At 44.7% G+C, this 26,741-nt stretch overlaps 1 protein-coding gene across 3 annotated transcripts; it reads left to right on the forward strand.

The window, feature by feature from the left end:
• Window positions 1–4,687: 4,687 nt before the first annotated feature.
• On the forward strand, window positions 4,688–23,961 carry Bnip2 (BCL2 interacting protein 2). Of its 3 annotated transcripts, none has more exons than XM_051156741.1 (11): window positions 4,688–4,892; window positions 11,131–11,237; window positions 11,834–11,901; window positions 13,201–13,377; window positions 15,137–15,313; window positions 17,432–17,534; window positions 18,295–18,402; window positions 19,828–19,914; window positions 20,018–20,116; window positions 20,809–20,844; window positions 23,872–23,943. In XM_051156741.1, exons 2-11 carry the CDS (start codon window positions 11,188–11,190, stop codon window positions 23,921–23,923), a joined length of 957 nt encoding a protein of 318 aa, XP_051012698.1. In that variant the 5' UTR covers window positions 4,688–4,892; window positions 11,131–11,187; the 3' UTR covers window positions 23,924–23,943. The 3 variants fall into 3 exon arrangements, with proteins under 3 accessions (XP_051012698.1, XP_051012697.1, XP_051012699.1); XM_051156740.1 differs by having other exon boundaries at window positions 4,691–4,892; window positions 18,295–18,426; window positions 23,872–23,961; XM_051156742.1 differs by lacking the exon at window positions 20,809–20,844 and having other exon boundaries at window positions 4,691–4,892; window positions 18,295–18,426; window positions 23,872–23,946.
• Window positions 23,962–26,741: the final 2,780 nt, after the last annotated feature.

Consider the following 26,741-nt stretch of genomic DNA (forward strand, 5'->3'; position numbering starts at 1 on the left):
ACAGACAGTATTCATTTCTGAGAGATGATAGCACTATTGGTAAAATGTCTGCTGTGCGACCCACGCAGACCCAAGTTCAATCCCTAGCATCGGTGTACACACCCTGGGTTTGGGGGAGGCACTTAGCACCCCAGCACTAGAGAACAGAGTCCTTGATTTCACCAGACAACTAGACTAGCTGAAGTCATGCGTTCCAGGTGCCAAGGAGAGGCCTCCTTTCAAAAACAAGCAATTGGGGATGAAGTGATGGCTCAGTGGGTGAGAGTGCTTGCTGCTCATGCAGGGGCCCTGGGCTTGGCTCCCGGGATCTACACAGTGGCTCACAGTCATCTTTAACTTCAGTTCCGGGGGATCTAGCACTCTCTTGTGACCTCTAAAGCGCACACATGGTGCACAGACATACATGCAGGCAAAACACCCATACTCAAAATAAATCTAGAAAAAAAAATAAGGTAGATGCTTTCTGAGGAAGGGCACTTCAGGCTGACCATGTACACATTCTCACACAGACACACACAAATGGACACATGCACACATTCTCACACAGATACACACAAATAGACACATGCACAGACACGTGCAGACACACATAAGAACATATACATACACAGAGACATAGACACAGACATACAGATATACACACAGAGACACACATATTCACACACATACATACACACAGAAATGAACACACACACACACACACACACACACACACACAGAATGTCACCAGAATGAATTTCCAGGGCTACTCTGCAGACAATTGCCTCTGTGAGAAACTTTTTTTTTTCAAAGACAGGGTTTCTCTGTGTAGTCTTGGTTGTCCTGGACTCACTCTGTAGACCAGGCTGGCCTCCACTTCACAGCGATCCACCTGCCTCTGCCTCCTGAGTGCTGGGATTACAGGCATGTGCCTGTACTTGGCTTTGTGAGAAACTTTCTTATTCTAATAGATAACCCTGATTTTGCCACACGGAGGCAGGAAGTACAGGAAGATCAGGGAAAAATGTGTGAATATATATATATGTTTTTTTTTTTTAAGATTTGTTCTCTTGCTGCACTTTATGTATGTTTTAGAACCTTAGGAAAGGGCCCAAGATCTCCCTCTTTAGGTGATTTCATTTGCTTCTTCATGGCCCATGACGCCAGCTGAGGTTGTTAGGACAAGAAGGCCAAACCTACAAGCTGGGACCAGATCATTCTGCCATCTTCCTGGTTCTTTGAACCCCACCTCAAATCTGGGGCTGACCCCTCTACCTTTGTTTAACCTGCCTGTGAGGCTCACAGTGATTTTCTTAGCTCTGTGAGCGTCGATGGCCTCAAATTTGCCAATGTAACCATGCCTCATTACTGAAGTCAGGGGGCCAGACAATGACTCTGGAGAATGGCCCGATGAAGGCTGGTGAGGGCCCGATGAAGGCTGGTGAGGGCCCGGTGAAGGCTGGTGAAGGCCTAGTGTTTGCCTCTCTTTGCAGCACTATTGACGCTTGAGAGCATCAGTTGGGATTTTCAAGCACAACCAAGATGGCAGTGTGGAAAGACTACTTATTTTTAAGTGTGTGTGTGTGTCTGTGTGTGTGGGTGTGCCTATGAATGCAGGTACCCATGGGGGCTAGAAGAGAGAGCTGAATGCCCTCGAGCAGGAGTTATGGGTGGCTGTGAGCCCTGGACTTGGGAGCTGGGGACAAAGGCAGTGTGAGCACTTATCCACCAAACCATCTCTGTCACCATTCACAAAAGCACTTTAAAGGAGTACAACATGCCCTTTTAGAACAGATTAAAAACACATCCCGAGGGGAGAAGGACCAGTGTCAGGAACAGGAAAGCGCAAAGGGGACAGAACACTCTGAGACGCTGCGTACTGCACGGTGGGTATGTCACTCACCCCGGCTGCCCTGGATGGGATGGCCAAGCAGAGAGGGGAAATGGACAGAAAACGCATAGACCAAGATCCTGGGGCCGGAGAGACGGCTCAGCAGTCAGGAGAATGTGCCCCTCCTGCAGATGACCCGGATTCGGTGCCCAACATACACACACACACACACACACACACACACAAACGGCAGCGCACGGCCGTCTGTAATCCTTGTCCCCTGGTATCTTATGCCCTCTTCTGGCCTCTGTAGGAGCCAGACACACACACAGTACACAAACACGCAGGCAAACACTCGTACACATTAAATGATCTTTTTAAAAATACATTAAATATTGCCTCCAAGGTTTGTGAACACCGGATTGAAATAGTATTTAATACTGTTTTAGGTTAACATTTGGATATATTGGTTTAAACATATTATATGTAATAAAAATACATTGAACATATTGTCTGAAAATGCAGCTGATGTATTATTTGAAAATAACTTAGCAGTCCGGTGTTTCTGATTTCTGAACGTTTTTGAAGTGTTTTTAACTAGGAAAAACGGAGTTACTTAAGTGTTGAGTAAAGGATGAAAATTAAGCATGGGGAGGAAGATTAGGACTTCAAACCCAGGCTTAGCTTCATAGCAAGGTTGAGGCTAGCCTAGGAACATAAGACCTTGTTGTTTTTTTAAAGTGTGCAATAAATGAGTGAATAAATAAGTGTGATAAAATTTATTTATAAACATGGAAAGGAATTCCTGATATATTTACTAAACCAAAGGGAAAGGAGTGCTGGGGCTGGAGCTCAGGGGTAGGGTGCTTTCCTGAGGCCCTGGATTCAGTTCCAAGCACCATAAAAATAATAATAATAATAATTAGGAAAACTAAAAACACATTTAAAAATTTAAACAAAATAAATTATAAACTTAACTACATTATCTGATTTTTTTTAGAAAGACATGCAATTAATACACGTGTATTCAAATCTAGAAGCTACATAAATGTAACCCTATTCATAATGATTATCTTTTTGGTTTGTCCATAGTTTTTAATGTTTCAACAATAAGTAGGGATAGCTCGTGAGACGGGGATGAAAGGGAAACGTGGCACAGTGGCTTACTCAGAACCAAACATGGATCTAGCTCATTTCATAATGAAGTTACTAAAATGAAAACAAACTAAAGACCAGGAAAACCGCACTCCTCTCCAGGATTGCAAACGATTTCCTGCCACCGTGTGGGGAACTCGGCACACTGCAGACCTGACATAAAACCTGGAACTGAAAAGGAAACGGGTCCACGTGGCCCAAGCGGTTTAACTACAGCCTGGCTGATGAGTTTCTTCCCCTCCGGCAGCTAAGAGAACTGCGTGGGGGACAGAGCAACGCCTAGCACGCGTGACAGCAGCTGTCCAGGCACGCAGAAGGACGTACTGCTCTGTCCCAAAGCCCTGTGAGGCGGGCGTGACTCCCTCCCCGCCCTCTAGGTAAGTCACCTGGCACCTGACTCTCCGCTGACAGAGAACGAACCTGGACTGCAGCTCCAGAGTGCCGAGTTTTGGGTCAATTTAAAGGGTTTTTTGTTGTTGTTTGAGTTTGTTTTGTTTTGCTTTTTTCTTTTCTTTCTTTCTTTCTTTTTTTTTTTTTTTTTAAACTTTACCATTCCCTTTAGGACGAATAGAATTGCCCAGTTACCTGCTAGAGCACTGACTCATCAGGTACAACTTCTAAGAGGGGTGGCTATGTCCTCCAAAGTAAGAGTCCTTAAAGCTTCTTAAAAGTACAGTTCATATAACTGGAGCCCTTCAGAAAATTGTGAATAGTCCAGACAGAAAAGTACAGAAAGTGAGATCTTTTGAGGCATTATTACAACAGCCAATTTCAGGGCTATTGATTGTGGCAATAAAATAATTTATGTCTATTGACTTCATCTTTTTTTTCCATTTTTCTATGACATCAAGATAGAACCCACAAATAATTAGGAAACGCGTGTTTTAAAGTAGCGGTTCTCAACCTTCCAAATGCTGCGACCCTTTAATACAGTTCCTCGTGTTGCAGCGACCCCGAACCATAAAATTATCTTCGTTGCTACTTCGTAACTGTAATTTTGCTGTTATGAACTGTAATGTAAACATCTGATATTTCCAATGGTCTTCGACAACCCCTGAGGAAGAGTCGTTTGCCCCCCACCTCCCGCCCCCCTGAGAGCTGCTGTTTTAAAGGGTGAGCAAATGAGAGCTCAGTATAGTGCGCTTACCTAGCAGACGGGACGCCCTAGCTTGTCTCTGCCACCACCTAAAACAGCGTGGTAACAAATCATGTTGGTGATCCCAGCGTTCTGGAGGCTGGGGCAGAAGGATAAATTCAAAGTTATTTCCAGACACACAAGCGAGGAGTTCAAGGCCAACCAGGGACACGTGAGAGCCTGGGGAGGAGGAGGGGAGACTACTCCCAGAAGCAGTACAGGGTAGAAAAGCTATTCTCACTGGAAAATTCTATCAAAAGTAGATTCTTCTGGGACCTGGCTACCCTATATAACACATGGGCTGTTTTCCACGCCCTTTTCATTCATTTTGTATTATAGTTAACGTAATGTTACGGAAAAGCAAACGGAAGGAAACTACTGGCCCTTTCAGAGAGGAAGGTGATGTCCCTACAGAGCTTTAGAAGCCCCCACGCAGCCTCTCCCAAGCCAACAAGCCGGGTCTGCAGCCGCCTAAAGACAGCAAAACTCGCACAGCCGCGCGTGCGCAGAGAGGAGGGTCGCGGAGGAGGCCCCGCCCCCACTTCCTCCCTCTGCCGCGCCCGGCGCCGGTCCGGAGGTGGTCACTTCCGCCGGGGCGTGTGCACTGAATCCGGGTCATCCGCTGCCGCCGGGGCTGCAGCTGTGAGCGGCCGGGAAGCGCTGGGCCCCGTCTCCACCACCGACCAAGGGCAGCGGGCTCTGCCCGTCGCCGCTTTCTGCGACCTGGCCGTCAGCCCCACGTCGCCGGCCTGGAGGGGCAAAGAGGACGAGGGAGCCGCGGCTTCCTCCGGGGTGAGCGCGGCCGAGGGAGCGGGCCCGGCTAGGGCGCAGCCCCGAGGCCTGCGGGAGGACCGGCGGGGAGGGCGGCGGCCCTGGGCTGGAGCGTTCGCGTCCCGGGTTCGAGCACTCCCGGGCCCCCGCCCCGCCCGCCTCGGGTGTGGGGACCAGTCTCGCGCCTCCTTCCTTTTCCCGTCAGTGGCTGAGCGCCTGGAGCGGAACCTCCCGGTTCCTGGCTTCCTTTTAGCCACGTTTGTTCCGTGTTCCTATCTGGCGTCAGTTCGGAGCAGAACAAAGACAGTTGGGCGTGTGGTGCACCCCGTAGCCTCGAGGGATGGACGCAGCAGACAGCATACACGGAACAGCATCCTATAAGTCATCAGGGCTCTCCTGCACCTTCCTGCGAGTGCTGTCCCGGGGTAGGGCGTGTACATCAATGCCCGGTGCCTGCTTGTTTTCAGACACTTGATTCATTTAAATAAACGGCCAAGAGACTTGGGATTTCTATATGCACCAGATGCCACTGAAGAATTCTCCCTCGGTCAGTTCACGTTCAAGTAGAAACTTACTTGATCTGTGTTACATTGCTTTGAAACTTTCCTTTGTCCTGGAAACTTTTTTGAGGACGCAGCTCTTGTAGTGTTTTTCAAGGTACTTCTAGTGCCTTCTCCCACTTGTGATCGCATGTATATTAGTGCTGCTTGCTTTAGCCTCACCTTAATTTTAGTTAGGATCTTTTCCCTTATACTTGAATTCCCACCCGTAATGAGACGCACGTTTTCTTAGGATTTATTTTTTAAAAAATCTTTTGTAATTGTAGAATTGTTTTTCCTCAAAAAGAAAAAAAAAGTTTAATGTGTCAGTGACGCTTGGTGTAGGTGACTAGCAAGGGCGTGGTAACCCCCTGGAGCTGGTGGCATAGGCTGGTGTGAGCCAGCAGGTATAGGTGGTGACAACTGAAATCGGGCCCTCCCTGGTCCTCACTCGTAGAGCTCTGTAATTCATCAATGGGTGTTTCTTCAAAGTTAGAATTGAAGTTATCTGGTTAAGTTATCCATACTTAAAAGTTTCCAATATTTGCTTGCCTTGCACATTTTTTGCTTGCTTCTTATGTCTTGGGTTGTTGTTTTGTGTCGTGTCCCCACCCCCCAACCCTCACCTAAATGCTGTTCTTCGTCTTCAGGTCTTTTATAGCTGTAGCTTGTTGTTGTTGGACTAAGAAGTGCGACGTGTGTGTGTGTGTGTGTGTGTGTGTGTGTGTGAGAGAGAGAGAGAGTGTGTGTGTGTGTGTGAGAGAGAGAGAGAGAGTGTGTGTGTGTGTGTGTGTGTGTGTGTGTGAGAGAGAGAGAGAGAGTGTGTGTGTGTGTGTGTGTATGGAGTAGGAACTAAATTACCGTAAACAAACATAATTACATTTTTAGGCATAACAGTGCCTTTGACACTAAGTATAACCGTATCTGGTTTTACAGACCTAGGTGTTTGTGGAGACAGATCTGCTGTAGATCTGGGAATCAGATTGTTGGGTCTGTCTTTTGCCTCTTGTCTAAGATAAAGGGCTGGTAACATCACGTTCTATCTTCACACATTTGTTGGTCATTTGATGCACCAGCAAATCATTAGTGATTAGTGGGTATAAAAATGGTTAGTACAGGTGAAAATACCCTTTGAGACAGTGGTTCTGTTTGTTCTGTCTGGAAGGAAGCTGGTGGGGGTGATGAGAGAAGAGGGCATCTGAGAACAAAACCAAGTATGTCTCTCTAGCCCCAAGACTGGTTTTGGCCGACTGCAGGCAGGTCTTTTGTTAGGCTTACAACCTATGAAGAAGGACAGTAATATTACCTAGTCCTGATTTAACATTACAACCAGCTTACAACAAAACAGACTGTTGGAGATCCCATGTTAGCTGTTAACCTACTCAAAGGTCTCAACACATCTCCAATATCTCTGCAGACTGATAATTTAATAAATGTGTTCTTATAGATGTGTATTTATCCTGTGCTATGTTTTCACAATTTTGAGAGATGTTAGCACCATTCTAGTTTGTTGATTTTGTGTGTGTGTGTGTGTGTGTGTGTGTGTATGTGTGTGTACACATTTTTGTAGGTGCCGTTCATTTCATTCTTGAAAAATCTACATGATAGTAATAGGAGAGTTGGCTCAGCCAGTTAAGGCACTTGCCCCGAAAGCCTGAACCCCTGAGTTTGCCGGCCCCGCCCCCCAACCCAAATAAAAAGCCAGCTGTAATCCCAGCAGTACTGCAGCGAGGAAGGAGGAAGAACAGGAGAAGCTTCTTGAAGTTCATGGCTGCCTCGCTGGGAGCATGAATCACGTGAGGACATCAGAAGAGAGACCCTGCCTGAGAATGAAGTGGACAGAGAACCACGCCTGGAAACTGACCTTGGACCTCCGCTCTCCCGCCAAGGCGCACACCTCTGACCCACTCACCCACCCACCTGTGCTCCAGGGTGTGGGTTTTTAAAAGATACGATTTAAAAAGAATACAATTGTACCTTTGGGGGCTGTGAAGGGCAACGAGGAAGGGCTTTTCTGGGGTTTTGTTGTTGCTGTTGTTGATCCTCAAGGGCATATAGGCTGCTCATAGTGAATGAAAATAAAACAGCAGGGCCTTTTATGTCCTGTTCTAGCAGCCGTGTTTAAACTCGGCGGTAAAGTTGTTATGGAGAGCTGCCGGTCACAGCCTATGGAGGTCAAAACAGGGTCTAATGCTTACTTTTTCTCAACTGCTAAACTGCTTGTGGCTTTCCCCCTCTTCAGCTTAGTTGGATTTACATCTTTCGCCCTCTCAGGTTGTGTAGGGAGGAGCCCATCATCTTTGATTTTTAAACTGACTAAGGTCAAAGGCTGTTGACTTCATTAGGACTGCCATAGACTTGACGATGTGCTGTCAAGATGTCAGATTATTTCTGTGAAAGTGCGTTATTTTGGCAAGTAGCGTATCAAAGTACTATTTCCCTAGTCTAACATTTTAAAGTTCTAAAAGCAAAACTGGGAACCGAGCAGCCTTGTGAGTCAGCGGCATCCGGGTCCTTCAGAGTAATTGTGCTTATTTCAAGTCCGGTAGTTTCCTGTCCCTGCAGCTGCCTGGTGATAAAGTGCTTCCAAGAACAGAACTCGATTGTTGACTTTGTTTTTATCTACCTAGTCTGCTGTCCCCAAAGTTCTCGGTGAAATGGTGTAGTTTCTGTTTCTGTCTGTCCTTTCTTTGCCTAACTAGCTTAGATAATCGTCCCCATAGTTAAAACTCCGTGACAATGTGTGAACATCACATGACTGAGAACATGGGAGTAAAACTGAGGAAGCTGGCTGCAAGGTCTCACGGATTTGGGCTCTCCGTGTTTGCCTGTGCTGCTGAGAATTGAACCCAAGTGCTGAGCAGGCAGTCTCTGAGTTTTCCTGCTTTATTCTGAGACAGGGGCTGACTCAGAGGCTTAGGCTGGCCTTGAACATGCTGCTGGGATCACAAGCCTGTGTATAGAGAGCTCCTTTTCTGTTGCTTTAAGACAGGATCCTGCTATGTAGCCCAGGCTAGTCCAGAACTCCTAGTAACTCTCTTGCTGTAGGCCCCAGAGTACTGGGATTACAAACCTGAGCTTCCATGGCAAAATTTTGAGGGAGTTAATTTTTTAAGCAATAAAGCAATTAAGAGCCATTTCACAAGAGAAGTATTTCTTCTATTAAGGAATAATTTTACCAATAGTAATTGAATTGTGTACATTTATGTTCTCACAAAGTATTTTCATAACATTTTTTAAGGGAAACTCATAACACAAATCCAATTTATGTAATTCAGAAAGCAGAGTTAAGACGTTGAGCAAAGGCTTCCCTGGTGAAGCCCGCCAGTGTGCCGAGCATTGTGCTAAGATTAACGCATCGATTGCCACTATTAGTCCTAGCTGTTATTTCTGAGATTTTTTTTTTTTTTTTCTGGTTATTTAAAAAAGACATCGAGAATGTTCTGACTCTCTCCCTACCCAGCAGGCAGGTGAGACAAGACCGTGGGAACTGTTCCAGCTATTGACCCAGCAAGTAGTTCAGTGACAGAAAGTTGGCATCTTATTTTTATTTTTATTTTTCTTCTTCTCATATTTATCACTGATAAATAGACTTACAAAAATATAACCCCTTTAAGGCCTTCCCAAGTATAAATAAGTACTCAAACTGAGAGGTACAGACCTCTGGTCATGAGAGGAAAGAATTTGCTATATAAAACTTAACGCTTGAGGAATTTAATTCCCCTTATGGTTTGTCTTTGGAATACCATTTGAGATGAATGAGAATGGTTCTTATTTATTCAGAATTTTTTTGTTTTTTGAAAGTTAAAAATGCCTAGTTTTAAAGATCAAGCAGTGCAGCAGGGCGTGTGTGTGCTGTGGGAGCATGCTCCCCTCTCCTGTGTGCCAAGCACTCGGAACTACTACTACTAGTACTTTATTTTAATTTACTTATTTTTGTAGTTGCAGTTATGCTCTGTAGCTTTTAAGAATAATGTGAAGGGGCTGGAGAGATGGCTCAGCAGTTAAAAGCAATGGCTGTTCTTCCAGAGGTCCCAGGTTCAATTCCCAGCAACCACATGGCAGCTCACAGCTCCTCTTCTGGGGGCTCTGATGCCCTCAGGCCTGCAGGCAAAACACTAATGTACATAAAATACAAATAAGTTAAAAAAGAAAGAAAGAAAGAAAAAAAGGAAAAATGTGAAGCTAAGCTTCCTGGTGGCCCATGCTTGTAGTCCCAGAAGGCGAGAGGAACAGGAAGGTCACAAGTTTGAAGACAGCCTAGAGTGACGGGCAAGAACATGCTTCAGAGATAGAGACAGAAATGTACGTTAGTGTTGGCTGGAGTGTGTTAGAGTTATTTTCATAAAACTGTATTTGTTTCTCAGTTTCTCTCTTAAACTGGCTGTCACACAAAAAAACTTTCACAATAAGTTCCACAGCACAATAACTGAGCATTTATTACTCAGGTTTTTTGCTTGGTTGGTTGTTGCTTGGTTTGTTTTGTTTTGTTTCAAGACAGGGTTTCTCTGTAGCCTTCGCTGTCCTGGACTTGCTTTGTAGACCAGGCTGGACTTGAACTCACAACGATCCTCTAAACTAATCTGGTTTTCTCACAGAGATACTGAGATAACTTAAACTTGGTAGCTTTCCTGCTCCAGTTCCTCTCTCCTGGTGTTTTCTTGGCCCCCTCACAGGCTCCATCCCCCACTTCCTCTTCTAGCTTCTCCTCCCCTGGCAGGCAGGGAGTCCAGCCCCACTCCCCCCCCACCTCACTGATTGGCTGTAAGCTGCTTTATTGGCATATCAGGACAATTGGGGAGCAGGGTTGACACAACAGTGAGACAGGAGATTCTGAGAACAAAGACTGTAACCAGATATTGGGGTACAGAAATCAGCATTTGAATTACACAGCAGCCTTGTGCCCTCCGTGGTAACTTGCTCTGTTGACTCCTCCAGTGTGCGCCTCTCCCTTCAGTGATTTGTCAGCTGTGCCTGTTGTGCTGTCTGCTGATGATCATCATGCTTTCTAAAGATTGGTGTATTTTTTATCCTATGTGTGAGTGTTCTGCCAACACGTCTGTGTGTCACATATATGCTGTGCCCTTCTAAGTCAGAAGAGGATGTGTGGTGCCCCTGAAACTGGGTGTCAGGTGGTTGTGAGCCATCATGTGGGTGCTGGGAACTGACCTGAGCCATCTCTACAGCCCCTCTTCATAGCTTCTTATATTGTACCTCAAACATCCATTCTGTCAGTCGGAAGGTGAGTCGATACGGAAAAACTAAAATTAAATTTTGGGGGCTTAAGTCAAACTATAGTTGCATATATGAAAGCACCAGGAACTAGAGCTCTGGACTCTGTGAGGAGGCTCAGCACAGCAGTAAAGCTCATCGGAGATTAGTACACTTCACTTATGGGCACGCTCCTGGATAGACCCGGAGGCTTAGGAATGGTGCCAGGGGCTGTGCATACTGCATGGCCAGGCTCTGGTGAGTGTGCATGCACGTGCCATTTACCAGTGCGGTTTCTAGAACCCACCCTGTCCACAGGACAGGAGGCTTAGTTATTATTCTGAGATGGATAGGGTCAAATTTCAACCTGGTGACTAGATTTCATAACCCGACCCGGCACAGCCTCTGCGGCTGCTGGGTGGAGCTCAAGCGTGAGGTGAGGCAGCAGCACCTTTGCAGCAGATGAAGGGCAAAGTGGAAGTCAGGCTGCTGTCCGTCCTTCTCCCCAGGGCCTCGGCTGCCTGGATTGCCAGGAGCTGGAAGCTGACATTGAGTCCAGGCTGAGGATGGAAGGTGTGGAGCTGAAAGAAGAGTGGCAAGATGAAGATTTTCCAGTGTGAGTAGTACTTTCTAGTAAACAGATTTGGAACAAAACATCACAATTGAAATGTCGGCTCACGAATGCTGGGTGTCTTTAAAAAGAAAGTTACAAGTGATCGCTGGATACTGGAAAATAAGTTATTTTCACCAAATATGAAGCTTTCGTACTTGTTTTAATCATTTCAGTTTCAGGTTTTTAGGGAGCTGTGCTTTAAGCTAAGGTCTTAGGTTTTTGGAGGAATGGGATCTCAGCTGTCTGCAAGTGTGAATAGCGTGCCACGCATGATGGGGAACACTGGGGACAGACACCAGACCCGTGGGACTCGCCAGCTGGCCAGCCTCAGGCCAGTGAGAGATGCTGCCTCAAATGGACAACAGCCCCTGAGGAGCATCTGAGATTATCTTCTGACTGCCTCAAAACACACACACACACACACACACACACACACACACACACACACACACACACACACACACACACACACTGATTTGTAGAGAGCTTAAGAAACACAGCTTTAGTCATAACTGTGAGTGATGTTTTTTAGTGGATCTTTGATCTTCAAAAGAATTATTTTTAATTTCTGGTTTAAAGAGCATGTCTGTGTCTTCTAGACCTTTACCAGAAGATGACAGCATTGAAGCAGACCCACTAGATGGAACTGGTCCAGACAGCCAACCTGGTGAGAGCTTCGTTTATGTTACGTTTGAATACATTTCTTTGTCGGGGTGGGGCGGGGGGCAGAGAAGCCAGCATTGAACTGTTATTCTGATAGAAGGAGCCAAAGGGAAAATTTTTGGAACCCTTGAAAATTCTAACTTTATAAAAATCTACCTTTAATTTTGGAAAATTTTACAAGGAGCAAAAGAGACCATATTTAAGAAGCAACTATAAAGTCGGCCTGTTGTTTAAAGGGACACTGGTGTGTGTTCTTGATCTCTTGGCAAAGAAGCAGTACTAAATCATTCCCTTAAGAAGAGGCTCTGCAAGCTGGTGTGGTGGCACACGCTTATGATCCCAGCACTCGGGAGGCAAGGGCAGATGGATCACTGAGTTCGAGGCCAGCCTGGTCTACAGAGTAAGTCCAGGACAGCCAGGCTACACCAAAAAACCAAAGAAAAAAAAAGAAGAGGCAATGCCATTCTCAAAGTTCACCTCCAACATCTCACAGTGCTTATAATTTCCAGTGTCCTCTTCTGGACTCTGTGGGCACTGCACTCGTGTGCACATACCTACACACAAGACACTCATATGCACAAATTTAAAAATAAAAATAGGGTAGTGGTGGCATATGCATTTAGTCCCAGCACCCGGGGAGCAGAGGCAGGTGGAGCCTAGTCTACAAAGTGAGTTCCAGGACAGTCAGGGCTGTTACATAAAGAAACCCTGTCTCGAAAAACAAAAAATAAAAGTAAAAGTAATTGGGTCTGGAGAGATGGCCGAGCAGAGCAGTTCAGAACACTTGCTGCTTCCGCAGAGAACCTGGGTTCAGCTCCCGGCACCCACACCCCGCAGAGGACCCGGGTTCAGCTCCCGGCCCCCACACCCTGCAGAGGACCTGGGTTCAGCTCCCGGCACCCACACCCCGCAGAGGACCTGGGTTCAGCTCCCGGCACCCACACCCCGCAGAGGACCTGGGTTCAGCTCCCGGCACCCACGCCCCGCAGAGGACCTGGGTTCAGCTCCCGGCATCCACATTGCAGCTCCCAGCCTTCTACAGCTCCAGTTCAGGGAGTCTGATGGATTCTTCTGGCCTCCTCAGGACTGCACACACGTGGTACACAGACACACATGCAGGCAAAACACATAAATAGAATAAAAATATATCATTTTTAACAAGCAACAGTAGTGGTCACAATCGAGTTTCATGGATTCTCCAGAATTTTCTTTTAAATATTTTTCTCCAGAGTGAAGTGACTAAAATGTTTCTCTTTCAACTGGGACATCTGAATAATCCAGTCTTCTTTGTGTTCAATTTCAGGCTCATTAGAAGTTAATGGAAACAAAGTACGTAAGAAACTGATGGCTCCAGACATCAGCCTGACCCTGGACCCCAGCGAAAGCTCTGTGTGGTCAGAGGACTTGGATGAGGGCGGCGAGGCTGAGCTGGACGGCTTAGACACCCCGTCAGAGAACAGTGATGAGTTTGAGTGGGAAGGTAATTTACTGGTTTTTACATTAGCCTTATGAGTGAATGTTTATCATGTATGGTGTTTGCCATGTTGTTCCCTTTAGGAAAAGTAGGATATGTTCAAATTTTAAACATAAAACCTGCTGAAATCCATTGAAGGGTTTTGTTTGAAATATGTTCCTAAGTTCGTTACTATAATAGAAGATTCTGAAAATACCTGAAGTTTTCAAGACTATAGATTGTGCAAGTAGCTTTTAGTTTAGTTTTGTTCTGTTTTTCCTTTTACTTGCCCAGTATTGTAAAGTTTTGATTTTTCATAGTTGCTTCAAAAGTATTGTCTAATATTCCAGGATATTCTTTTCAATTGGTCTCGTAAGGAAAAAGGTCTTCTAAAGAGATATATGGTGAATATCCTAAAAAACACCTAAGGGGCTGGGTGTGTGTGACCTCACATCCTTTCCACCCAAGCACTGGAGAGGCAGGAGGGTCTCCTGAGTTCTAGGATAGTCTGGTCTACGTAGCGAGCTCAGTGACATCCAGGACTCCGTGGATCCTTCCTCAGATAACAGCTACCTACTACATGAGCGTTGGCAGCGTGGGGGCAGCTGCTGGGGAAGCCGCTGCCTTGAGCCCAGCCTGGACTTGCTGTCCTTCTGCTGCCTGGAGGCCTCGGTGTGTGCTTTGCTTTGTGTGCTTTCTAGAACTAGGCAGTAGTTGATTGTAATGTTTAGACATTGTTAATAATATTTTTGTTTCATCTTTAAAGTGACTTTTGCAACAATACTGTACTAAAAAGCAGTAGGTAATAAAGAGTGATGCCCTGTATCTTCTGTCCCTCTTTTCCTTCCCTGTTTAACGGTTCAATAAGCAGCCCAGTAAGAAGCCATCTTTTATAAAGACACTGAAATGGTTTTCTGCCTATGTGTTTTGTCTCTTCTCTCCTTAATGCTGCTGTAGTCATGTCCTGGAAGGATATTTTGCGTTAACAGCTTTGTCTTGGAAACAACTAACATGCAGTAGGTTTCCCCTCCCCCCATCTTTTGGTAAGGATTATCATACTAAAGTTTTGAAAATCATTGCTTCATTTTAAATCAACTAAACTGCAATCTGCCAACATAAATTATATGCAATCGTTGGTGCTTTGGCTGGTGGTGATTTACGTAAATTTTTGCATGTGTTCTTCCGAAGTATATGTCTGCTGTATAAAACCGATCAGACGGAAAATGAGCGCTGAGTAGTTAACCACTTTCTATCTTGTATTACAGCGTTTTAAAATTAGCATATGTGCTAAAACAATCGGACGGTTACTTGGCGTAAGCTCTGTTAGTCGCACTAGTGGGCGCTGCCGTCCTGTATGGCTACTGGAAAGGCATGTGAGGCCAGCTAGTCAGGTTCTGATGGCTCTTGTCTTTCCTAAGCCTGATGTGAGTGGCACACTATAGCTTGGTGCTTTGTTGAATTGGGCAGTAGAAAGTTCTAGTAAGCTGATTTTAAAGACATAAATTGGCCTTACATAAGAACAAGCCTTTTGTTATAGAGATGATTGTTTCAGCTGGTATGTTGAAAATCCTCTCTAAACAGTTGAACGTGGTGGTGTGCGCCTGTCCTCCCAGATACTGGGAGACTGAGGCAGGGTCACCTGAGCCCATGAGTACAAGGCTAGCCCAAGGAGCACAGCTGGGTACCAATAAGCTGGCAACAATCTAGATAGTAAAGTGGTTAACATACAATTTTGATTTTTATTGTGTAAATAAGTTTGTGATTCAAAAGCCTTTTATTTTAACAGATGATCTTCCCAAACCCAAAACTACTGAAGTCATTAGGAAAGGCTCAGTTACTGAGTACACAGGCACAGAAGAGAAGGAAGATGGCCGCCGCTGGCGCATGTTCAGGATCGGAGAGCAGGACCACAGGGTGGACATGAAGGCAATTGAGCCCTACAAAAAAGTTATTAGCCATGGAGGTAAGGGTCATGGAGAGCCCTCGGCACCTTGAGATGCAGTGTCCAAGGTCTAAATGCTGTCAGGAGACGGATGTAGAGGTGGTAGCTTATTTGGGGGGAGAAATACTATTTTGAAAAAAAAATGAAAAGATAAGAAAGGTTTAGCATGTTGTTTTAACTTTTCATGTGGGTGTGTGCTTTGCCTGTATGTGTGTCTGGGCACCACCACTTGTGTCTCCATGGAGCCAGAAGACGGCATCAGATTCCCTGGAACTGGGGTTACAGATGCCTGTGAGCTGCCATGTGACTGCTGACCCTCGAACCTGAGTCCTCTCAAAGAACAGCCATTTCTCCTTATAAAAGGTTTGAAGTAAAGTGACAAGGACAACTGCAAATTACCCAGAAAGCAGCTGGAGAGACGGGTCAGCAGTAAGAGCACTGGCAGCTCCCAGGTTCCGTCCCCAGTGCCGGCTCACAGCTCACAGCAGCCGGCAGCTCCAGGCCCTTCTTACGGCCTGTGGGGTACCATACAGATAACTTTAAAAACTTCTTATGTGTTTACTGTAAGTTTAAAATGGATAATAATTTCACCCTGTGTGTTCACTGCTCAAAAGGACTTAGTTTATTGAATCATTTGCAGCATTTACACTTTATTTACTTAATACATAGATGAATTTCAGCAAAGTACGTACACACATCATGCGCAGACAGAACATTTCACTCTCTCCAGGACACTGTGCCTTTCTAGTGAGTCCTTCCTCTCAGATGGCCACCACTCACAGCCTGCCCCCGTCAGCCCTGTCTGTCAAGAAGTTCCAGGTGCCTGGTGTCACACAGTGTGCACTTCTGTGCTGTCAGTCAGCATATTTCTGAGCTTCATGCAGGTTGGGTGTCTAGTTTATTCTCTCTCACTGAATAGTTCATTGCCCAAATAACCTGCATCTGCGCGTTCTCTGCAGTGCTGGGCATGAGTTGGTGGCAATTTGGTATGTGACTGGGGCTGCAGCAGGGTTGTACAAGCCTCCTCTTGAACTACAGCGTCCCGTTTACCGCTTGCACAGCTCACCTAGCATGGTGGAGCACTGTTAACGTTATTTATGGGATACACAGAAATAGTTCATTCCTTTTGGAGACTTGTAAATCAGTCAAAAAGCTATGAAACTGCAAACTATGACCCCACTGTTCTAACTGTACCATATAGGAATTCTCCTAAGTGCTGTGCAAATAATGTCAGCATCTTTGTGGTCAGAATGCAGTTTACCCTAAATAAAATATGTCATATAGTCTCAAGTCCCAACCCTGACCAGAGAGGCTTTTCTTTCTCATGAAATTGTTCCCACTTAATTTGTTTTGCCAGATGCATCTCTTGGTAATTCCTACAGTCTTCATTCATCTGGAAGCTCTGCACGCACGCGCACGCGCGCGGAGACACATACACACACACACACACACACTTTAAAGTCACAGTCCTTCATTCATCTGGAAGCTCTGCTCACTCTCGCTCTCACGCTCTCACACACACACACAATTTAAAGTCACAGACCTTCATTCATCTGGAAGCTCTGCGCGCGCGCGCTCTCCCTCTCCCTCTCCCTCTCCCTCTCCCTCTCCCTCTCCCTCTCCCTCTCCCTCTCTCTCTCTCTCTCTCTCTCTCTCTCTCTCTCTCTCTCTCTCTCACACACACACACACACACACACACACAATTTAAAGTCACAGTCCTTCATTCATCTAGAACCTCTGCACTCTCTCTCTCTCTCTCTCTCTCTCTCTCTCTCTCTCTCTCTCTCTCTCACTCACACACACACACAGTTTAAAGTCACAGTCCTTCATTCATCTGGAAGCTCTGCTCACTCTCGCTCTCGCGTTCTCACACACACACACAATTTAAAGTCACAGACCTTCATTCATCTGGAAGCTCTGCTCTCTCTCTCTCTCGCTCTCTCTCTCTCTCACTCACACACACACACACACACACACACACACACACACACTTTAAAGTCACAGTCCTTCATTCATCTGGAAGCTCTGCGCGCGCGCGCACGCACGCGCACACACACACACACACACACACACTTTAAAGTTACAGTCCTTCAGAGTAAAATTATGCCAAAGATTTTACCCTTCTTTTTTCTTCTCAGGCTATTATGGAGATGGTTTAAATGCCATTGTTGTATTTGCTGTCTGTTTTATGCCTGAAAGTGGTCAACCTAACTATAGATATCTGATGGACAATCTCTTTAAGTAAGTATTCTTAACAAGATATTTGAACAAAGCTCTTAGCTAGCTCACAGTTTATACAAGTCTTGTAAAAACCAGAAAGGACAGGACAATAACCCAGCTATGTCAGAGGCTGAGGGAGATGGATCACAAGTTGATGGCCAGTCCCAACCACACACAGATTAAGGATAGAGCCAACCTGGGCAACTTAATGAGACCTTGCCTCACAATCAGTGTAAAGCAGGACTGGGGATACAGCTCAGGGACTGCTCTGCCTGGCATGTGTAGACTCCACTCAGGTGACAACAGGACCCAAGTGCAAAAATCACCCTATTTCTGAGTCGCCAAGTCTTTATCCTTTGGCATTATGAAACTGTATTTTCAAATTTGATAGAAAAAAATGCATTTTAAAATTATTATCCATTACCTGTTGCAACTTTATTATTTGGTAATAATATGACTCAAAATTATATGACTAAATTACATCCATTCCTGGGGACTCAGTGCAGTAAGCTGCTGACAAGGTTTTCTTTCATCTCCAGTCACTCTTCTCAGCGTAGTGCATTTTTCACTTTTTCCTGGGAAGCTCTCAGGCATACACAGAAGAGCAGTGTGTGCACACCCCGGTGCCGCCTTTGCTCTGGCCACACACTGCGCCGGTCAGTTTGTATGGATTTGGTATGACTTTCTAAATGTGAAAGAAGGAAGGGGAACTGTTGATTTGGGAGCTTGGTTCCGTCCTGAACGGTGACGGTTTAGACATACCCTCGATTTGTTCTTGTAGATACGTCATTGGCACTTTAGAGCTGTTGGTGGCCGAGAACTACATGATCATTTACTTAAACGGTGCAACAACTCGAAGGAAGATGCCCAGTCTGGGATGGCTCAGGAGGTGCTACCAGCAGATTGATAGACGGTGATGTACACTTGGCTGAGTGATGTTTTTCATGGTTTTACTACATTAATATATACTTTCTGTTGCCATTTAAAGATACCATATCAGTGCTGGGCGTGGTGGCGCACGCCTTTAATCCCAGCACTCAGGAGGCAGAGGCAGGCGGATCTCTGTGAGTTTGAGGCCAGCCTGGTCTACAAAGTGAATTCTGGGCAGCCAGGACTACACAGAGAAACCCTGTTTCAGAAAAAAACAAAAAGACAACATATCAGTTTCTTCAGTTGTAGTTGCTGAATGTTTTTATTTGTTTTCTAAAGATGGCATTGTACAATGTCATGGAAAATAACTTGAGGCTGTCTGCTTTAGTAATTCTTCAAAATACCCAAAATTGCTCTCCATTCTTTCTTACGCTGTTTGCAACAAATTCTTTAATAGTCAACTTGCGAAAAGATGGAAGATATCCTTGTATTGTTTACCATATTGTGGGGCCAGTGCAGGCACACAGGCTCTGTGTGGAACCTGGTGCAGGCGCACAGGCTCTGTGTAGAACCTGGTGCAGGCGCACAGGCTCTGTGTGGAACCCAGTGCAGACGCACAGGCTCTGTGTGGAAGCCAGAGATCAACCTATGCTTCTTACTCAGGTGCTGTCTCTCCACTTTGTTTCATGAGACAGTTGCTGACTAAGACCTGAAGCTACTGACTACGCTAGTGAGCCAGGTGCCTAGAGAGTTCTAGCACTGAGATTACACACCTGCCACAACCATACTAAGTTCTTTTTTCATCTGAGTTCTGGGGAATAAGACCCAGGTCCCATGCTTTCACAACAGGCACTTGACCTATTGGGCTATCTCCCCAGCTCTTCACAGGACTAGCCCAGCTATAGTTTTTCAGAACAAACATTAGAAGTGTGTTCTCTTGAGAGTCATTTGCTTTAGCTGAGTCAAGTGGTTCACTTAAACTTGTTAATGAGCCTCTGTTTACATGCGAGCATGTTAGCTGTCCTTGGTGACACACACAGATATCTTAAAAAGACGCTTTTTAGTGGAGATTTTTAAATCTCAAGAACGTGGTCGTCTGACTCCTGTGCTCCCTGCTTTGGTTCTCTCTGCCTCTTGTCCCCTTTATAATTTAGCGCTTATCATGGTATTAGAAACAAGTGCCAGATTCTCCCTAGGCTCGATCTGGGAGCTTCTATGCTCAGTGTGGTTCCTTTCCTGCTGGGTCAGTGGGTATGCTAGGAGACATTTGAAAACAGCAAATAAGACACAAATCTGGCCAAATTAAGTAACATTTATTTCACAGCATAGGAGGGCCGTTTAGAATTCAAGAATGCATCTTCTGTATTTAGAAGTGTTCTACCTAAGTGCTTTTTGTGCTGCAATTTGTAGAAATGTCTATAATTTTTATTCTCTTCATCTCTAGATTAAGGAAAAACCTAAAGTCCCTAATCATTGTCCACCCCTCCTGGTTTATCCGAACACTTCTGGCTGTTACAAGACCATTTATCAGGTGATTTTTTTGGGGGGGCACCCTTAAAAAAAAGTCCTTGTATTGAAGTGTGGGTTTAGTGTGTCAGAGGTACTGAGATAATTGTTTGGGTTTTCTTCCTTAGTTCAAAGTTCAGTCAGAAGATTAGATACGTCTTTACCTTGGCAGAGCTGGCGGAGCTCGTTCCCATGGAGTACGTCGGCATCCCAGAGTGCATCAAACAGTACGTCTGCCCTGCCGCGCTCTGTCCCGCCCTCTCACCGTGTTCTAGAACACAGGGGTGACAGGACGTCTCTGCCCCTGCTGTGCTCTGCCCCTGCCCTCCCACCGTGTTCTAGAACACGGGCCTGTAACAGAGAGGTAGAGGAGGAAACTGTTCCCCACTCCTTCCCCCGTCAGCACCACTTTGGCATTACTAGAGGTGATGGCTGGTCATGGGTCCTTCTGTATGTCAGGTGCTGTTCACAGTCTGACAGATGACTTCCTGGGGGTCCAGGCTGAGGGATAGCTTCTCTACTTGACACCTTCCTCTTCTCAGATGGAGTGAGTTTATCATTTTACTGAAAGAACTCTAATTGTTGCTTAAATCAAGTTGGTCTTAGTATTCTCCGGAGACTAGGGTTTTCTGTGTCACAGTTACTTCTCACACGTGCCTTCTCAGAGACTTGGGGAGGCTGTCGATGTCAACACTTAGCATCACAGTTCTGTGGCACAGGAAGCTGGTTCTCCTTGCTGGTCTCAGGGCTTAGGGTTAAGTGTACCCAAACCAGAATTGACGGAGTCAGTTTTTATTCTCTACATCCCGTTAAATGTTAGCATTTCATACTTGGGCCAGCACAATTACACTTTCAATATTTTTTTTCTTTTCTTTAATCTCATAATGTGCATTTACTGAAATAACTCTTCCCCACCAAGGTATGAAGAAGAAAAGTTTAAAAAGAGACAAAAAAGGTACATGCACACCTTGACTGGGTTGCATCTAGACTAGTCCATTTGCATCGCACAGACTAACCCTGCTGCCGGTTGGTTAGCTTGCAAGCTGAGAGAATAGCATTTGTAAATATAAATGTCTCCCAGAGCCCAGTACAGGGCAAGCCCCAAGCTCCTGCTCATGTGAGCGTGCGTAATACTGCTCTCAGCACTGATGCTGAGCCCAGGGAAACCACTGAGGGCTGCAGCTTACAGCCCCCGGCCACTGAGGACTGCCCCTCACGTTGCTTTTGAAATAGGTAGGCTGTCATTTCCCAGCAACAATTTACCCCCTCAGGGTTTGATGGTTATATTTACAATGCATATACTCTTCGGCTAACCAACATTGATTTTCTTTATATGCTTAAATTAAATAGCCTGCTAACCAGTCAAACTCTACATGTGATAAAATACCTAAAATTCAGTGTACATTTAACAGTTAAACACTCTGCTTTCCATTTAAATTTAATTTTGAACACTTGCTTTGAGTGTAACAACCTTTCATTTGTTACTGTCTTAGCATAAAGATGAAAGGCACAGTATAAAATAGTTTACTATTTTATATAGAAAAGTATAAGCCTTGGGCCTAATTAATTCATAGTTTCGTTTTGGGGGTTTTATTTTGTTTTGGAGAGGCTCTTACTCTGTAGCCCAGGCTGGCTGGCTGCCTCCCTCTCTCCTCTCCTCTCTTCTCCTTCCCTCTCCTTGTCCCTCTCCCTCTCCTTCCCACCCCCTCTCTCCCTCCCTCCCTCCTCCCTCTCCCTCCTCCTCCCTCTCTCCCTCCCTCCTCCTCCTTCTCTCCCTCCCTCCTCCTCCCTCTCCCTCCCTCCTCCTCCCTCTCCCTCTCTCCTTCCCCCCCTCTCCCCCTCCCTCTCACCCTCAGTCTTCTGCTTCAGTGTCCAGATGTGACGGTTGTGGCTCTCTACCAGCACACCCACTATTAATAGCTTCTTTTTTTTTTTTTTTTAACTTTAACAGCAGCATTAGCAAAATATCACTTAATATAGTCTTAAGGACTAAGATGTGAGATTTACATGTGTTACTTTAATCATCTGTGGGACCAGTTAGAACCTTTGCTGGTATAATCTTAATTTTGAACACTTTGATTCAGCTAACCATGTAAGAGTTATTTCTGTGTGGCACTCTGCAGTTTAACCAAGAGTCACTCAGTGATGTAAGCAGTGGCTTGGTAGTAGGCTCTGCTTTCCTCTCTAGGTAGTGTTGTGTCTGTGCCTGACAAGTGGATGAAAGAAACGTATTTATCACCGATAATTGTTGTTTGAAGGCACCTACCTTCCAGACTTTAAAATGACTTGCCAGGCGTCGGAGCTGGCAACCATCTCTAGATCCAGCACTTGAGAGGCAAAGACTAGCAGATCTCTGTGAACTGCAGCCAGCCAGGTCTACACATCCAGTTCCAGGAAGTGCGTGGGGGCCAGAGACAGAGAGAGACCCTGTGCCAAAAAAAAAATGTTGTTTCTGTTGAGGAAGTATATTGGTAATGCCCTTTTTTTAAAAAAAAGGTTTTAGTATTTAATCAATTGTCAAATAATTTAGGCATCATATAAAAAAGTGAAACTCAAATTATTTTTGTTTGTTTTTCAAGACAGGGTTTCTCTGTGTAGCCTGGGCTATCCTGGACTCACTTTGTAGACCAGGCTGGCCTGGAACTCACAGAGATCCGCCTGCCTCCGCCTCCTGAGGGCTGGGATTAAAGGTGTGCGCCACCACGCCTGGCTGAATGATTTTCATTGTTTGAAGCCTGTTGGAGCTATTTCATCTTGGATTCCCCCCCTTGCTTGTTTTCAGTCCTCAGTATGGTCATTACACTTACATTACACACACTGTTCAGCACTTAATTCTTATAAAACTTTCTTTAGTATTAAAACGTTGATTTGAACAAATTTTTTTTCAGTTAGCTCTAAATACAGAACTATGTTTAAGACAACTTGAGGTGGAGGATGCAGCATTCATCTGTTAGGTGGAACCTGGAGACAAGGTTCAGTAGGAACTAAGGATGGAAATAGTTCTTTTAAGTGATTTGCCTGTTTCCTTTCTGCAGTGTGATGTCACGTGACCAGACAGGTTTCATCAGTGCCTATAAGAACGTCTTAATAATAGTTCATAGTTGAAAGATTGGTTGTATAATATAGGCCTTAACAGGAGTACCTAATCTTTGATGCCAACATAATATATTTTTACAACAGACCAGGGCTTTTTACTTTTAATTGACAGATATTCAGGTGATCATAGACATGGAAACAGGTGTGAAAAGTACGTTCCTGCTTTGCAGCAGTGTGACTCACATGTCCCACATCAGCTGTTTGAACTACTACAGAGTCAGCACTGTTGTCACATTGTCATCTCCATGTGCCTAAACTTTGATAGGACTTTGGCCAACCCACCGTTAATCCAGTGAGACCTTTAAACTCATAACCTATTTCTGATTGTTGAGTCAATATGGCTTAATGGACTTCCACAATAAATGGAAGCCATTCACACATAGTGTACCAGTGAATTCTAGAAAATAGCTGCCATATTCTGTAATACACTGTTTGCTTCTGTATTTTAAAATGTTAATTGGTCAGTTGGTGCCTTGAGTGACTCATCTAAGTTAACAGTCTTTTTGAGAGAGTTCATTTTCTCTCAGCACTCTCACCCACTAACCGTCTTGCTGTCATGAAGTTACAAGCCATGAGCTCTAGGGATGCTTATGGCTATGAACGAACATAAAGTGTCCTGTGCTTTTTAAAGAAATAGCGACAACGTTTGTATCTTTGCCAGTGTCCTGTTGCTTAAAAAAATTCTGTTTCTTTTGAGAACTGTTTGTTTGATTTTCTTTCTACTGTATCTGCTTTGTTTGCAAAGCTTTGGAGTTTTTTGTTTTGTTTTGTTTGTTTTGTTTTGTTTTAACAGAATAATCTGCTGAAAGTAGTCATTTTCAGGAAGAAGTCATCCACTTACCAGTGTCATGATTATTTTTAATTACCGGTATTTTTCATTGGACAGAGTTGATCAAGAGCTTAATGGAAAACAAGAACCACCGAAAAGTGAGCAGTAAGTTCTGCGTCCTGCCCAGACAGACCACGAGCACCGGGGAGGCAGAACGTGGAGCACCATGCTGCGTTCACAGCTCGAGTTCTTACGTAATCTGTTACAAAATTTACTTGACTTCTTTCCAAATGGACTCTTGTATAAGGGACTGTTCACTGCTGTCATGGTTTGCAATTCTTGAATTTAGCTCTTTAATGACTAATTATATTGTAATCATTTTATATTGCTAAATAGCAGAGAACTACACTTTATATAAAGCAATTTTTGCATTTATTTGAATGATGCATCTTCAGTAAAGTATTTATATACATAAATGACAAAGGAAAGAAATAATATATATTTTTTATGTTGGGGGCAATATTTTTTAGTGTGTACCTTTTCTCTTGTGAAAGAATACACAGGTAAATAAGACCACGATTTTAAATGTAAGCACATGTAAGACTGTGTTCTTGTCAATGGTTGGATGCAGTTCCTGGGTAACTCAGGCCGGGGTGTCCTTACAGCCGGACAGTTAAGCCGACACCACGGACCTACGGTCGTGCATGTGACCTGGTCAGTAGTCCCGGCCACAGCTTCTTCTCAGCTAGAGCACACTGCTCCTAAATGTGGCGGAAGTGCAGGCAGGTGAATGGTTCGCTTTCCTCTCTAGAGACCTGTGTGAGAACCGGAACCAGAGATCTTGAAAAGCTGGTAGTTAGGGTTTGTATATATGTATATAAGGGACATTTTATTTTACCCAAAATCAGAACTGTTAAAAAAGAAGAAGAAAGATAGAAAGGAGCCTCTCAAGATGTGCTCACTGATGTGAGGTGAGTTGTGTCCGTGTGTGAAGCTGCCCATGGTGAGTGCTGATGGTCAGCCACATCTGTGGAGCGGATGGGCTGCTTTTGAAATGCTCTCACAGTGGGGCACTTCACCAGAGAACTTCCTTGTCAGCTAGTTGGCCACAGTGGTATTTGACATAAGCAGATGGTGTTGACGTTGCTGATGGATGGTGTGACAGTGCTGTACGTGGGTCAATTCTTTAAACACTGATGCACCACTTGGGTGCACTCAGGATATTTGCTGTATATAAGTCTTTATTTCATGTGGTTAAGTACCTTGACTGAACATGGAAAATAAATATTATTTGTGCCTCCAAACAGGGTTTAATTACCTACAAAACCATTCTAAACCAACAAGTTTGTCTAGTCTTGTGTCATAAGCCTGCCTGGCATATACATACCTAGTTCATGTGTGAGCGTCACGCCACCCAGTCCTTCCTGCAGGCTGTTTACAGGAGTGACCATCAAAACAGAGTGGAGCAGGTGTCAGCTAAGCTTAGCCTGCTTCCTCCCAAACTGAACACAGGACTTTCACCATTGTCAGTTTTTAAAAGTCAAGCTTCAATTGCAAAAGGGAATTTTTCTTTATTTCTTTTGATCTTCTCAGGCATAAATTTAACTTGCTAAGTTAAAACCAGTTATGGTCAAGCTGGCGGACTCTGGGGTAACACATTCCCCCGCAAGCTCTCAACCTGCGTGCAGCACTCAGGCAGGTCCTGCACTGGTGCCATTTGCAATACATTGAGGAGAAACCATTTGGCTGTGTTGGCGAGGGAGCTTTGAGGATGGCTGTGTAGAGCCAGCTTGTGGAATGCCTTAAGCCTCTCACCTGGCTCTGTCGCAAGATGGGCTGAGATTTGTTACTGGTTTTCTTCCACATTAAGTACTTAGAACTTCAATTTCAAAATACAGACAATTGCTTCATCTTTTTATTGTGTTTACTTTTTGCAGAAGTAGTTGTTTTGTGGTTTTGTTTGGTTTTGTAAATTTTTTAAAAGTAGAAGTGGCCTATATTCAGTTAGAACATTGAGGTTCAAGAGGGACTGGCTCAGTGGTCGTGAGAGCACTTCCAAGTTCAGCTCCCATGCCTGCCTTTAATCCTGTCTCCAGGGACTTGATGCACTCTCTGGCCTCCGGGCACCTGCACACACGGGTGTGATGCACACAAACTATATCTTTTAAAAATGAATAAAATTCAGAAGGGACAGCCAAGTATCATGGCATATGCCAAGCACTAGGGAGTCTGAGGCAGGAGAATTCTAAGCTTGAGGCTCATCTGGGCTGCATAGCAAGCCCCTGACTAAAGAAGAGGAAAAGGGTAACAGTGCTGACATTTGAATTGTGGGAGGAAACTGCTTTAACCTGCACTCAAATGGAAGGTGGTGTAGAGATGTGCCCACAGGAAATGTAGACATACCTGTCCAACTGGATTGATTAATCCAGCTAGAGGAAGAGCCATACATTTTAAATTAACTTTTATTGGGGGGGGGCGGGGTTGGGTTGGTTTTGTTTTTGTTTTTTGAGACAAGGTTTCTCTGTGTAGTCTTGGCTGTCTTAGATTCACTTTGTAGACGAGGCTGGCCTCGAACTCACAGGAGATCTGCCTGCCTCTGCCTCCCCGAGTGCTGGGATTATAGTCATGCGCCACAGCACTTGGCTATTAAGTTGATTTTTAATTGGTAACAATATAACATTGTCCTACATTGTTGTATTTTAATTTTCATTACTAATTGAGGTGAAAATGCATAGAATAGTTCTTTGAGTTTGTTTTTTTGTTTGTTTGTTTGTTTGTTTGATTTTGTTTTGTTTGTTTTTTGCTGAGGTCATGGATAAACTTGATGGTTTTATTTATGTTTTTGTTACCGTCTCTGTTACAGTTTTCTTGACTGCCCCCTTTTTATCAAGTTTTTCTTAGAAAACAGTGTGATTCTGTGTTCTGCTTGTTTGTGTTCCTGAAAAAGCACCAAGGGACGCTGTGAAGCCTTTAACTCTGGGAGGCAA

This window comes from Acomys russatus, chromosome 14 (assembly GCF_903995435.1).
Source record: "Acomys russatus chromosome 14, mAcoRus1.1, whole genome shotgun sequence".
Classification (NCBI taxonomy): domain Eukaryota; kingdom Metazoa; phylum Chordata; class Mammalia; order Rodentia; family Muridae; genus Acomys; species Acomys russatus.